At 42.3% G+C, this 14,872-nt stretch overlaps 1 protein-coding gene across 1 annotated transcript in view; it reads left to right on the forward strand.

Annotated features, from left to right (window-relative positions):
- LOC118111253 (WT1 interacting protein) overlaps positions 1–13,145 on the forward strand; it is a 30,173-nt gene extending 17,028 nt beyond the window's left edge. Inside the window, exons 3-8 of the mRNA XM_035159690.2 lie at positions 2,516–2,583; positions 4,856–4,918; positions 5,369–5,499; positions 5,710–5,761; positions 6,608–6,676; positions 8,862–13,145. Of these exons, the coding sequence (XP_035015581.1) occupies positions 2,516–2,583; positions 4,856–4,918; positions 5,369–5,499; positions 5,710–5,761; positions 6,608–6,676; positions 8,862–9,014 (536 nt within the window). The 3' untranslated portion in view covers positions 9,015–13,145. The remainder of the gene's footprint in view (positions 1–2,515; positions 2,584–4,855; positions 4,919–5,368; positions 5,500–5,709; positions 5,762–6,607; positions 6,677–8,861) is intronic.
- The last annotated feature ends 1,727 nt before the right edge of the window (positions 13,146–14,872 follow it).

A 14,872-nucleotide genomic window follows, 5' to 3' on the forward strand; every position in this document is an offset into this window, starting at 1 on the left:
TTGTTCTGTGTGAATCCAGCTGTACCACATGAGAATTTAGCTGAATAACACCTTTTCCACTGTAACACATCAGTCCACTTTAACCAGACTAACACTCATTTCATTGCAACATGGTCAAATTCTGAAACGTCCAAAAATTGTAAACAACCAGTTTTAAGGAGAGCAGAGGTCAGAGTCTTAGAACCTCAGCGGTAACACTGTGATTTACTGTGAGCAAGACGAGCGAAAGGCATTTGTCACTAATCCTGACACTACCGTCATTGTTTTACCTCCACGTTAAGTTATATTAGCTGTTGCAAATCAAGGTCATCTATATATCGCCAAATATGTCATGGCCACAATCTCAAAATTTAACTCTGCTCAACCCAGTGACCGCAACACAGAATTGGGATGAGTCAAAGTAACTTTGGTTTATTAAATGTCATTAAATTAAACTATGGGAGAGTGGGAGTGTGGTCAAAAAGAACAAAACATGAGGAGATCTGGACCAACCATGCAGTGCACCATTGGACCCAGAAACCTCCCCATGTCTACCTGAGTGAAATAACAAAACAGAACCAAGAAACCCCCAACTCAAAAGGAAACAAACAAATGATAAGAAATCGTATATCTTAGCCGCATCTCAACTTGAGGAGTCAAGTAATGTGACTGTATATTCACATTCATAGAATTTCACTTTTTTCTAAAAGAAATAAAAAGTAAAATTTATTTTGAGAGTAATTTATTGTGTTAATAAAGGTTCGTTTTCTTAGAGTGATAAAAATGGATTGTGTTCATTTTCTTTTGGGCGCTGTCGAGTGACAAAAGGCCAGAGGAGAGAGAGGCAGGCACGGAGCCCTCCCCCTCCTCCTTCTCTCTGTGAGGGGAGCGGGCAGAGAGCGGGTGTTGGAGAGGTGCGGGGGGTTGAATGGGACCAGCTAGTGACCTCAGGCAGAAAGAATGTCCCCGTTTGCTCAGTCGGCCCGCTCCCCTAGCAGCGCTCCACACAGTCATCAGCGCTGAGGCCTTTGTGTTCACCTTCCAGACCCCAAACTGCAGAGTGGAGGCCACAGACGAGCACACAGAAACACCTCGCAGCCCCTGCTGCTGCACTGTTCACTACAATCTCACTGCTCCTGCAAGCTTAGCCTCTGCAAAGTCCCCAGTGTAGAAAACAGTGTCTCCTAAGAGTTGCATCACACGGAGTTCCTTCCTCAGTTTTGCTTTTCTCTTTGCTCCACGCCACCAAAATGCTAATTGCTGCTCAGTCTCAAAGTCTTAAAAGTCTCACCTATTGTGTGGACAGCATTCCTTAGCCGCTCCAGCCATTTATGTGGGTGTTAATGTATTGCCATCTCCCAGCATTGTGACACTGTGTTTGTGTGTGAAATACAGCGATTGCATAAATTTCAGCGCTAAAAAGAGAGAGAAGAGGGGGGCACATCTTTCCCATGCTGGGACACCCATAAAATCAATGGTGGCTGGGTTCAACAATTAAATCTGACTAATCCAGCAGATTTATGAGATCTGTGTGCTTCATCTTCCCCGGGTGAAGTCATGATGCTGCCAGAGAGACACCGCTGCTGTTAAATGAATTTGAATGGGCGAGCTGTGAGGGATGCGTGGCAGGGGGCAGCAGCAGCCAGCTCGCTGCTGAATTTCCCTGTTAGATTGGATTCCGATGAATGAAGGCTCACCCAGAGGAAGTCGGCCTTCAGACCCAGCATGCTGAAGCTGGGCCCACTGTCATGTAGACCGGTTTCTGTTTGGGTTTTATAGAAAAAAAAAAGACCAACAAAGTTATGTCTAAAAGTTGTTTCATCACTCAGCAGCTAAGAAAGTCTTTTCTGATAGTATTAGCTTGGTTCATTATATAACAAAGGCCTTCTCTTGTATCTTGATTATAATTTTTTTTTTAGTGGCTAATCACATATGCTGATGTTTAGAGCCCTGCCTGTGTTCATGCATGTGTCAAAGTTGGGGACATCCTCCCTCCACTCTGCTATTGTTGGTCTGTCTGTGAGCGGTGCACAATGGCAGCGCAGGGAAGAGGAGAGATTCTGGGGGGGGGAGGTTTGGAAAGCAGCCTGCTGTATTGATTGTGTATGAGTTGTGAATGGATTCCTGTTGGGATCAATGGTCTAAGTAATTAAAAGGGGGCACGGGCGAAGTGTTGCGTACCCTTGGCCAGCCATCTGCTCTGAGCTGATTTTCTGCTGCGGCCGTAAAGAAAGAGAGATGAAGGAAAAGGCACATACAGTATGTTGTGTTATTCAGTAAAGTGACGAATAGTTATTCTGTGTACTGTGGTCTTTGTTTGTGGTCATTGTTTTCAGGTTTCCGCCCCCTCAAAGGTCAGCACTGTTGAGATGGCTTCCTACTAGTGCTGTAACTTTTTCCAACATAATGATGAAAATGAATTGTCCTTCACTAAACATGCATAGAAGGGTTGTCCAGATACTTTTGGCCATATGTATCTGTAGCAGCACATTGGCCAAGTAGAGAATGGAGATTCAATTTGTTGTCTTCTTTTCAGGGAGAAGGCTGCGAGGGAAAGCGTTCTACAACGTCAACGGGAAGGTCTACTGCGAGGAGGATTTCCTGGTGAGTCACCTGGGTGTCCAGGAAATATTGATTTTGTTGTGCGATGAGCAGATTAGCTGATAGCACCCTATCACTGCCTTGTGGAGAGAGGTGAGTGAGGAGCGGGTGGAGAGGAGAACAAGGGATTAGGATCTCTAGCTGCATTTTGCAACCCTCCAGAGGAAACAGACATTTCAGCTACAATTAGGAGTTTAGCACCACCCCTCCAATCATACCAGTTTCCCCCAGATATCCCCAAGGAGCTCAATTACCCCACGTGCTGCTCCTCAGCACTTACAATTAAGGGTGGGAGGAGGTGTTGTAGGGCAGCTGTTGCTCTCCGGGCCCTGGTCCATCTGCTTCAGGTTAACAGGGCAGATACAGGACCTGCTCTCACGGTTCTTATATTGTAAGTATTGAAAAACTAAGTCTAATGTACATGAAAACAAATGGAACAATTATAATTCTGATCACTTTTTCAATGCTGCAGGTCTGCAGCGTTATAATAATATATTGTACAGAAATAAGACAGATTTTCTGACTGATTTAGAAAATGGAGGAAGTTGCTCTTAAAAGGTTCCTGTAATATAATTATTGCTTCATAAATGACCTCACAACAAATGCACTATTCTGCTCTCACAACTTCCTGTTTATAGGCAACTTCCCCGCCCGACAATCTGTAAGGAAATACTAAAACTCCTGTTTTTGTTATTTACAATCAGAGCCCCACAGTGATAAACTGATGCTGAAGGTCAGGTGACGGGACGAGACTAATCTCCTTCCACCTTCCTCTCACAGCTGAGACTCGACCAGTCTGGCCTGTCACCCCAGGGGTGTCTCAAGGGTGGGGGTGGGGTGGGGGTGGCAGATGGTAGATCTGGAGTAAAGATGTCAGGGGCAGGGGGCAGCCTGCCCATCACCACCTCCCACCTCCACCTGGTCACCATGTCAGGACCCCAAGGGGCTTGTGAGCTGCAGATGGTCACCTTCATTGTCTGCTGTAGGCGTGGGGTTGAAGGGAAAGGGACAATCGCCGGGTGTTTGGTTTCCTGTCATGCACAGAGAGCACTTCACACCCAGTTAGTCCAGGGGAGTGGTCACTGTCCAAACATGACAGATACCAAATATGAATAGATGTAAGTGTATGGATGTGCTATCAATGCAGAAAAAGAACACAAACCTTCTTTAGGAGAATGAAGATGAATGAATTGTGTAAACGCCTCAGGTCACTGCTGCCTGATGAATATGTCAGCTTAAAGACAAAGGATCCTAAAAGAAACCTCATGTTCATTTTACCATGCACAGCAGCGCCCTCTGTAGACCACTCTAAGACAAAAACGTCCTGAAGCAGATCAACTCAATTCATATTTAGTCGTACAGCACAGACTCATGCATTATCTCAAGGCACATTACAAATTAAAAGAGACCTTAAAATATTTGATCACAGAGACTTTCCAATAGACTTGGCGACTGTGGAGAGAAAAAACTTTTAGAGGGGAGAAAACCCCTTCCAGAACCAGACCCAATGTGGGCGACCATCTGCCTCGACTAGTTGGGGTGAGAGGAGAAAAATGGGGAAGAGAGGAGAGGGAGAGACTAGGAACATATTTAAGTTCAGACTGGTTGTTACATGAAAATAATAATAATAACATTATTAATAATAATAATATTCAAGAACTGTCAGATCTGGATCCTGCAGCTCTTGAGTCAGAGATACCTGAAGATACGAGAAAGAGTGATAGAGAGAGAGAGAGGTCGCAAACTATGGGAGAGAGAAAACAGAGTGAGGTGGAGTAATGTGGGAAAAATACATGGGGGGGCCAGAGGTAGAGAGTGGGAGAGAGAGAAAAGGGCTTATGATGGGAGTTCCCCCCCAGCAGTAGGCCTGTAGCAGCACACCTAATACCTATTTTAAACCAAATTTAGCCGTTGTGACTCAACTGTAACTTTTTTTTGCAGTGCATCTTGTTCGACGTCACAAATGAAATGAAAACCGATGCACTCCCTCACCTCGCTGTCCTGCCAAAGTAGCGTGTTCACCCGGGTTAGGGTTAGGACGTGTCTACTGCATCATTTGATCCGGGAGTGAATACTGATTGAATCTATTCCCATTGCAGAGAAAAGCCTGATGTTAGTGGGTGTTATTGTTTTTTTTGTGGAAAAGGGGCTTAAGGGAGGGTTCACACTCACCTGAGCCAGTTCTATTTATGAAGTTGAGGTCATGTACTGATCGTAAAATGATTCCTTATTCACTGCTGAGTGTAATAAATCCTGTGTCTCGTCTCACCCACAGTACTCTGGTTTCCAGCAGACGGCTGACAAGTGCTTCGTGTGTGGTCACCTCATCATGGAGATGGTAAGAGCTTTGTCACGGAAAAGGCAGAGTCCATGAGAGCAGCGAGGGTAGATGTGTGCAGAGTGTCTGGTAGTTTAGAACTCGACCGGCAAGACATTGTGCTGGATGCATGAATAATATTTGTTATTTCTGATTCCGCCTGATGTATTATTGTGCTTATCGTAAGTGAAGCAGATACTGTGCAGACATAGTTGGCATTCCAGCTTGGTACATTTAATTCTTGCATCTTTATACGCTCACAGTCTCCCTCACTACAGGATCATCTTTGATTACAAAGCTCCTCATGACACGTGACATTACATCACCCTCTCTGAATCCATGTTTTTAATCTGGACTTTAAGGAAGATGGCAGCCCATTGTATGATACTGCTTGAACTCAGTGGCCTCGCTCCTAAGTCTTAATGTTATCTTGTCTGTGTGTGTGTGTGTTTTTTCTACGTGGGTGTGTAGATCCTCCAGGCGCTGGGCAAGTCCTACCATCCAGGCTGTTTCCGCTGCGTGGTGTGTAAAGAGGGTCTAGATGGAGTACCTTTCACTGTGGATGTAGAGAACAACATCTACTGCGTTAAAGACTACCACACGTAAGGAGAACAAATAAAATCTGACAAGCTGTTTGAAAAGACAAAGTGTACAGTGGTCCCTTTTGCTTCTGTGGCTGTTGTATAATGTTAGAATTGGTATAATACTGGGATTTATGTGGAAAAATGTGTTTTAAAATATGGAATAAGAAGTCAAGGGATTGACATTGCACACAGACTGGTGTTGAATTTTTGTTGTCTCCTCTATAACAGGGTTTTTGCTCCCAAGTGTGCCTCCTGCAACCAGCCAATCCTTCCAGCCCAGGTCAGAATGAATGAATGTATCTCACATATATGTTAAAGTTTTCGTGTCAGGGAATAAATGGTCCGCTGGTTGAAAAATGGACCAGAATATATTGAATTGACCAACAAAACTCATGAGCTGGTCAACAAAACATTTAAATAGCACATTTAATGAAATGCATTTGGTTAACTATCAGGTCTAGAACTATTACAGGTCGGATTAGAAAAAGTGAAATATTAACACCAGATTTTATTTTTAACAGTATTTCAAAAATTGCATCGGGTCTAAGATCATATTGGTTTCTAATTACATGCCATTTAGAAAAAAAGAACTAGTATCTCCTTTATGAAAATAAACCCAAATGAAAAAACGTAAATAAATCATTAAAAATTTGCTAAGATTATCTTTTAGATTATACCTCTGCCTAATATACTAAGAAATAAAATACAAACTACCATTTAATCTAATGGACAGTTTAGGGTCTCTAATTAACCTAACCCCCAATCTGCATGTCTTTGGACTTTGGAGGAAGCCGGAGAACCTGGAGAAAACCCACGCAGACACGGGTAGAACATGCAAACTCCACACATAACAAACCCTGACTGAGGTGGGATTCGAACCAAGAACCGGTGATAGTGCTAACCACTGCAACACTGTGCCACCAAAAACACCAAAAAACAATCCAAACTTTCCCCTACTCTTTGTGATACAGCCATATGTATTCAGAGCAGGTGTGGTGTATCCTTCTGTACTGAGGTTGGGCACATGGCAGCAGCAGGAATCAGACCTCAGACCAGCAGGATATTGGACCATCACTTCAATGAGGGATGTAGTGTGAAGATCTGACTGTTTGACTTGTTTCACCAGGGCTCTGAGGAAACCATCCGGGTGGTTTCTATGGACAAGGATTACCATGTAGAGTGTTACCACTGTGAGGTGAGATGATCCTCCAGCACACACACACTCACAAACACACACACACACACACACACACACACACACACACACTCACTGTGTAAGCTGCATGTGATTTGACTAGAGTCAATTTATCATCACTGCATATGATTCAATTTTTAGGCTGTTATGAAATAGTGAAGACAACATTCACAAATATTTGCACGCACAAGTCACACTCTTTAACCACACATACCCGATCTTGCACACCCGCACAGACACGTGCACACTTACTCAATCCCTTACACACAGTGAACCTGGGTCAGAGCTACAAATCGTGTAATGAGACAAACTTTGTACCGATGAGTGTGATTCACCTCTCTTGTGGAATACATGAGATGCACACACACACACACACACACACACACACACACACACACACACACACACACACACACACACACACACACACACACACACACACACACACACACACACATACATACAGATATCAACCCAAGGTTACAGCACAACATTGTGACTCACTGACTAAGCGCATTCCAATGTCGAGGTCTGAACTCAGCTGGGGACTTGTTGCTTAAACCAGACGTGTGAGCTCCCAGTCATCCTGACATTTGACTCATTGTTCTTCAAGTGGTAGTGATTAGTTCAACAAAGCACACCCACAGTTCATTCCACCCTGCAGTTAGTCTCTATCTTTTTCTGAATTGTAAATTTATAAACACATTAATTCTACTCAGCCTTCTCCTGCTAATTTCTCAGAATGGCTCAAATTCCTCTACATAGAAATAGCTCATGATATCATGTAAGAGGTGGTTAATCATTCAGCCGACCTCCGGGGGGGGCAGAGGAAGGGTAAAGTCCAGAGCTGAATCATCCTGGACATGTTAAATCCATCACAGGTTTAAAAAACAATAACATATTTTTTAGATCAATCAATTAATCAATTGGTTTTAAAAGGGCCGAATCACAAAGCTTTGCTTTAAACACACTTTATATTTAAAGAGAATGCATTGGACAAAACCAACATGTAATATTAAAAAATAATAATAATAAAAGAAAAACACATCAAGATGTTTGAATTAAATTGAGATTGGGGGTAGACTATAATGAAATGAATAAAAGTCATTTTTCAGTCTTGATGTAAAGATTTCAACTGATGTGTAATAAAGTCCATTCCAGAGAAAAGGGGCTCAGTGCCTAGCAGAAGATTCAGTGAGATTCACATGTGCAGTGTGAGAATTCATTTCTAAAACATGAATTTTCAGCTGCTTACCCAGTTCTGAGTGATGATCGCAGTGGTCCAGGGCCATTCAGTCTGTGCTGTCCCTGCAGCGTGTTCTGACCCAGACTCTCATCCCTCACAGACCTGCTCGTAATTTCTCAGCAGTTCAAAGCATCCATATGTGTACTGTCAAATCTACACAGACTTGCAAAAGAAGTACTCAAAAATACACAAGACCACAGGTCAGGTCTAGGGCCTGTCTGCTGCAGTAAACTGGCTTCATTCATTCTTCCTTGTTGCTTCTGGACACTCTGAGAAAAACCCCATGTGTAAAGATCATCTCACTTGTACCAGAGCTTTGCCTCAGGACTCGGCATCCGCATGACTGAAGTCTGTGCATTGATGTTATCCTGCATCTCACTGAACTCTTCACTCTCACCAGTTTAAGTTTCAAAGTTTAAAAACTTAAAGTAAATGTAACAAATGTTGGACATAGTTCTCTGTTAATGCACCGATATGCTTAAACGAGAAGATCGCCAAAACCTGTCACATCTGTATGCTACGTCTGAAGGAAATGTTTTGCCTAACTCTGTCCAAAGATGTCAAAATCCATCTACCAGGACCTCTTGAGCATATCCTAACTAGTATAATAATAAACATAACTTTTATATCAAACTTTTCTGAACAAAGTTCCAAAGAATGGAAATTAAAATAACAGCAAGTAAAACAAGAGAAAGATAACCATACAACAGAGGAGAACTAGAAGGCTAACACCCTATCTTGCCATGTTAAAAACTAAAAATCCTGGATCCTTTATCGAATCTGCTCCAAAAGTTAGTGGGTTATTCCTTGACCCATACTCCACTATTCCACCAAGTTTTAAGATGATTGGTTCTCTTAAGAAAAACATTTTTTTTAACAAACAAACAAAAACACACATTGTTGTTGATTGTCTTCATGTCTTCTTGTGTACTTTTTCAGGACTGTGGTCTGAAGCTAAACGACGAGGAGGGCCACCGCTGTTATCCACTGGAAGGCCACCTGCTCTGCCACAGCTGCCACATCCATCGGCTCCAGTCGCAGGTCACTGCCCACCCGCCCCCCAGCTACCCCCTCCACGTCACTGAGCTGTGAGGGGGAGTAGGGTGGGCAGCAACCGAGCCCTGCCTCCCAGGTGTTCTGCAACTCCACCAGCGGGCAAAAGAAAGGCCTGCACCCCCTCCAGCCTCTGTGTGGCCATCCAAGCTCCCGCCCCTGTCCTGGACTGGTTAGCCAGGCCGCGGACTAGCACACACAGTGCAGCTCCCACCACAAGCCCTGCCGCCACATGACAGGGCTGGGAAAAAAGGGTCCCCCCTTCACCTCCATCTGCGGTCCTTTCTTCCCCCCCTTCCCCTTGGGTGCCTAACCCTGAAAGCCAACTCGCTGGCTCATCCAGAGGCCCCTGGTGACGTCACACCTCCTGACCCCTGCACATTCATCAAAGAGAGGGGTTTTTGGTTTGGAGGAGAGAACACAAACTCACTTTCTCTCTCTCTTTCCTCGCTTGCCTTGCTTGCTTTCCATGTTTTTCATTCCTGCGCTCTGACTGAAGTGGTTCACCGCAGTGGATTCACCAGCGCTGTCACGTCTGAGAACTCGGTGGCAGGAAGACCGGGGAACGAGCCACTACATTCCAGTGCCGACAGGGCCGGACAGGCCCCAGGGGTGGGCATGCTGTGCCTTCAGAGTGGGGCCCTCTATGTGCAGCTACTAACACTGAAATGGAGCCCTGCTAAAGGCTATGCAAAGCACACCCAGCATCATGACACAGAGCTGTGAGAGGAAAAAAAAAAAAGACTGTTGACCCATCGCCCCTCTCCTTGCACCACCCCAACAAAACAGATGCACCGTAGCACCACGAGCCCAGAGGACCGACTGACATTCCACTTATAGAAATCTTAGACGAGACCTCGAGAGATTCACAAGCAGTGTCTTAATTAATGATTATATTATGACAGAAAAAGAAAATTTTAGATGCACATAGATTGTCTTTTATATATGAATATATATTTTGCAGATGTTTTCCACATAAGATCCTAGATGTAGAATCTCTTTTTTTGTTGCTGCGCTCGTGATAGATTCCGAGGTGAAACACGCTGTCTGACACCTCAGAACACGTTTGGTCTTTTGTATCATTTCTCGTCCAGGACACGGAGCCTCCTCGAGTTTGTCAGTGGGTCAGAGATCCACATCGTTTTTAAAGCAGACTTGGCTCAAATAGTATTTGCCTGCAGTTGTTTCGTTCAACTTTGAGTACCAAATGACTAGTTCACAAATTAGTTTGGTTTTTCACAGAATAACCCTCTAAAACACACAGTGTCAAACATTTCTAAACTCTTTTATTTTTCAAGATTTATTTTACAAGTGTTGCATTAAATTCCCACAAAAGAGACAATTTTGCTTTCCGTCAGTTGTGCCACTGTGTTTACAAACTATCTTTCTCTGAGATTTACCAAGGGATAAGCAATTACCATGTCCTTGCTTGTAAAATATCTTTGATGGCTGCATCTTTTATGTTTCTCCACGGAGCATTTGTGATTGTCAGCAGACCCAGCAAGCGATAGCAGAATGTACAGGTGCAGGCTGGGTAGAGCGGGAAGAGATGGTGCACTAATTAACAGATAAAACTACTTAAAAATACTAAAAGTAAAGCCTGTGTGGGGAAATGCTGCCATGCATATGTTATATTCTATATTTATATTTGCTTTGGCAGTCTGTATTGATCTGTAACATGGACTCAGTCTGAGTCCATGAGTACTATGGAAATCAGTCATCAAGAAGTAGCTACATTCCTTCAATAGAGATAAATGTGAAAGGGTAAAAGTGATTCTCTGTTAGCGACACCTCCCATGCTGCCGTATGAATCTGGCATCTTGCCATTTGCTGCTCAAAGAGGAATGAAACTGCTAAAATACCTTTTAGCTTCAGGTCTGTCCAGGACACTGACTCTTGGTATGTTTTTTTCCAGACACTGGTTTTGTCACACAAGCACTGAGAACACAGTGTTCCTATGAGGAACCGCCACTTGTCCGCATGCCTTAAGACAGAACAGGTATGTTTGTGTGTCTCGCTCTGGGGCCTGTACCATGAAGCACCTTCAGATCAGTCTGGGTTTTCTGGCTTCACTGAGCCCGACATCGGCCGTCCTGGATGAACTGTATCACGAAGCTTAGTTATCAGCTGGCTCTGTTAACTCTGGATTTACTAATCTGGCTATGAGAATGTTCAAGTTCCAGTTATCATCTCATCCTCTCTTGTTAGTCCGAGCTGCTGTGACACAATCAGAGTGTAAAAATATCAACACTGTCAGGAATCTATCTGATAATCTTTGTACAATTAATTGAAATGCAGCTGTAATCCTCATTATGTGGCTATTAGGTGGTAAACTAAGTCTGGAGCAGCAAAACAATTCCACTGATCTATAAAAATATCTATTGATGTTTAATTATTTATCACTTCAACTCTTTTTGTCCATGTCAGGATCCAGTAGAAATGTTTTCCCAGGGATCTGATCTGGTCAGTGATCAGGCTGCTGACAGCTTTTATTCTCTGAAGTTAACCTGCTCCAGATCAGGTTAGCCTTGCAGCCTAGGTAACCATGGCGATCTACCCCGGTTTTAAAAAAAAAAACGGAGCCAGCTTCATGATAACAACAAACCTGATTTAAGCCCACTGTTAGCTGGACAACCCCCTGAACTCGCTTTGTGGTGCAGGCTCCTGGTCCGCCATGAAGTCTGCTGTTGTGTTTTTTGGGGGAACAGCCCTGAAAACCTGGAGCTGCTGGTCCCACCCATGTTTTTAGGAAGCCCCCCCCCACCCCAACCATATTTCCCTTGCTTGTAATGTGTGTCTGAGTGTGTGTGTGTGTGAATGTGTTTATGTGAGTACTGTGTGTATATGCAAAAGAAAATCTACATGAGACAGAAAAACAACTTGAAGCTCTGAGCTGTGGTGGTGCTGGTGGAAAACCCTCTCCACTGGGTTTCTGCTGTTATGCGTTTTTAGGATTGGAGCTCAGCAGCTCATTCATGGAGCCAGAATTCAAGATATTGTAGGAAACTTTCTTTTGAGGTAAAAATCACTGCATCATTCCTGCACAAGCAAAAATCTGATTTATGCAGATAAACCCCAACTGTTTGTGCAAATTGTGTGTGTGTGCGTGTGCGTGTGTGTGTGTGTGTGTGTGCGTGCGTGTGCACCAGTGGCAGGGCCATGGCACATGCACCTCACTGTGTTTGCAGGGCAGCACAGCATCAAACACAGTGACCCCCGCTCTCTCTCAGTGATGATTTTGATGTTGTCCATCACGTACCTTGATGTTGTTTTAGCACATTGACGGGTTCACACATGTTGCAGTACCTGATCAATGCATCATATTCCGACTGTAGCAAACTCCACCCGTGTGGTTAATTCAACAGAGAATAAAACAATCGCCAACTGTTATTTCCAAACTCTGGCACAGCTCTTATTCATACTGTAATACTGTAAAATGGACACTCACGTGTGAATAAATACTACTGAATGTGTCAAAGACTGAAGCGGAGACTGAAGCCAGGGGTCACCACCGGCAGAAAGTGCTTTTTTTTTATGTAACCTGATGTAATGAGATTCATTGGAATGTAATAATGTTTAGTGTTTGTTCTCCTCCTAGTTGTATATGTGTAAAAGCAGAGACTGCAAACTGATACACGAGACATTCCCCTTGTCGTCAGATGTGTTTTTACCTCAGCTGTGTACAAGGGTTCTGCTCATGAAGAATGAGGCATTTTCTGGACTTAACCTGCACAATATCAACCCCTCTGAGAAAAACCTAAAAAGACTGTAAAGAGTGTATCCCCTTTAAAAGATGTCTTAATCCACCTGTTTTAAGAGTGCTACTTCAGTTTCTATTGCATAGCACACAGCTAGTTACCCTGTACATAAAGAGGCTAGTTTTTTATTTTATTTTTCTGTCAGAAATCACTTGGAAAGAGAAGAAGTTTTTTTTTTTTTTCTCCTACTGGTAGTTCCAATAAGCACATCTCAACACCTGTCACACAACTTTTGTATCTCTAAAATGTTTTTGATTACCTAGATGGTTCATAAAAAAGGAAACTAGATCTATTTATCTAAACATGAAAAAAAGTCTAAAGTTATTTAATGTATTAAAATCGGGACGTATCATTTAACTGTAGATGACATAATCTGCTTTTTCAATAAAGTGGTTTTGTAGCTAACTGCAAACAATGTCCATTTCTTTCTCTTTTATTTTGTTGCATGTATTTTTTTGTTGTCATTTTTAGCTAATCAAGACTTTCAAATGTGTTTTTTATATAGTACAGCATAAAACCTACCACCACAAATTACATGCACTTACATACAAACATGTTTTATTATTAATATTCTTTTATTGAAATGAGAAATTTACAACTGTATAGATGATGGGCTATAATAACAGTTTAGTATCAGTGATAGATTATTACATTAAATTAAATATGCCATAAATAATGCACATGGAATTGTTTTTAAATCACATTTTAGGGCTAAACATTAAAACAGTAATTATCGCAATATAATTATAAACAAAATTTGTCAAATGTTTTGCTGTTTATCAAGCATTAATGTGTAATTACGTATTACATTTACAATTTACAATTACATTTATGGCCATTTTGCCCAGGCCTATCACATTTGCATTAGAGTTCATATAGGTTTAAAGAGATTAGAACAAACACAATTAGTGCTGCATGCTTCATAGACATGTCACATGCTACATGCTAGTTCGAGTAGCATGTGCAGAAACATAATGAACAGAGTTTCAGCACGTGTGTTGTAACTTTACAGTTGAACTGATCCTGTTTCCTTTGGACAGCGCCAGACTAACTGTTTCCCATTGTTTACAGTCTTTATGCTAAGCTAACCTTCGGCTGTAGCTTCTAATGAATTAAGTCAGTATCTGAACTTTACTCAGTCACGCTAAGTGTTCTTTATAGAGCAGTCTCACAAATCCTCACAACACCCATTTTATGAAAACGATAAATGCATCTTGTAATTTGAGACGACGTTTACGATCTCAGAGCCTGTGGGTTTGAGAGAAACTCCCACAAAACACTTCAAATAGCTTCATTGAATTTGTGCTCAGGGCTGGTGATCTTCACACATAGTGGAGTTACATCCAAGCATGCAACCCTGTGCTGTAGCCCGTCATGTGATGGACTCTGCCTCCTGGGATGCAGCGCAGCGCACTGATGGTCAAATAATCAGAAGCCTGGAAAAGACATAACCATCAGAAAACCTGAGGAAGATGAACGAGATGATGATGAGAACAGAAAACACAGGCACTGATGAGCAGTGATGAGATGTATCAAAGTACAATTACTTAGTTACTGATATTTTTCATGTATCTGCACTTTACTTAAAGTAGATTTGTTATTGAGTAATTTTCACTTTTACTCCATTCCATATATCAGCAAATATCTGTACTTTCAACTGCACAACATTTTAAAAATGCATTGTGTTACATGTTCACATTGTTTTTCTATATTTTTTAAAAGTAATCATTATCTACAGGGAACTGAACCACTGATCCAATCAGAGCAGGCAGATAACATTAGACCCCGCCCCATAATGATGTCATAGACTTTTACATTAGAGAATAAAATACACTGTGCAAGTACTTTTACTTTTAGCACTTAAAGTACATTTAGGAGTAAGTACTTACTTACTTTTACTGAAGTAGAAAAGTTGATGTGGTTCTTCAGTGCATTTTTGTTTATTAATTTGTGCTACCAACGAGTCACTTCCCTTGGTACCTGGACTCTTTTTTAAACTGCTCCAGTACATTAACATCCCTGAAAAGGCTACCCAATCATAATAAATGAACTGTGCAAATATAAAACATTCTCAAATTAAGTCAGGGAATAAATATTGTCTCATATTTGACATTAAAATTCCCTTGGTATTTGGAGGTA

This window comes from Hippoglossus stenolepis, chromosome 1 (genome assembly GCF_022539355.2).
Source record: "Hippoglossus stenolepis isolate QCI-W04-F060 chromosome 1, HSTE1.2, whole genome shotgun sequence".
NCBI lineage: Eukaryota > Metazoa > Chordata > Actinopteri > Pleuronectiformes > Pleuronectidae > Hippoglossus > Hippoglossus stenolepis.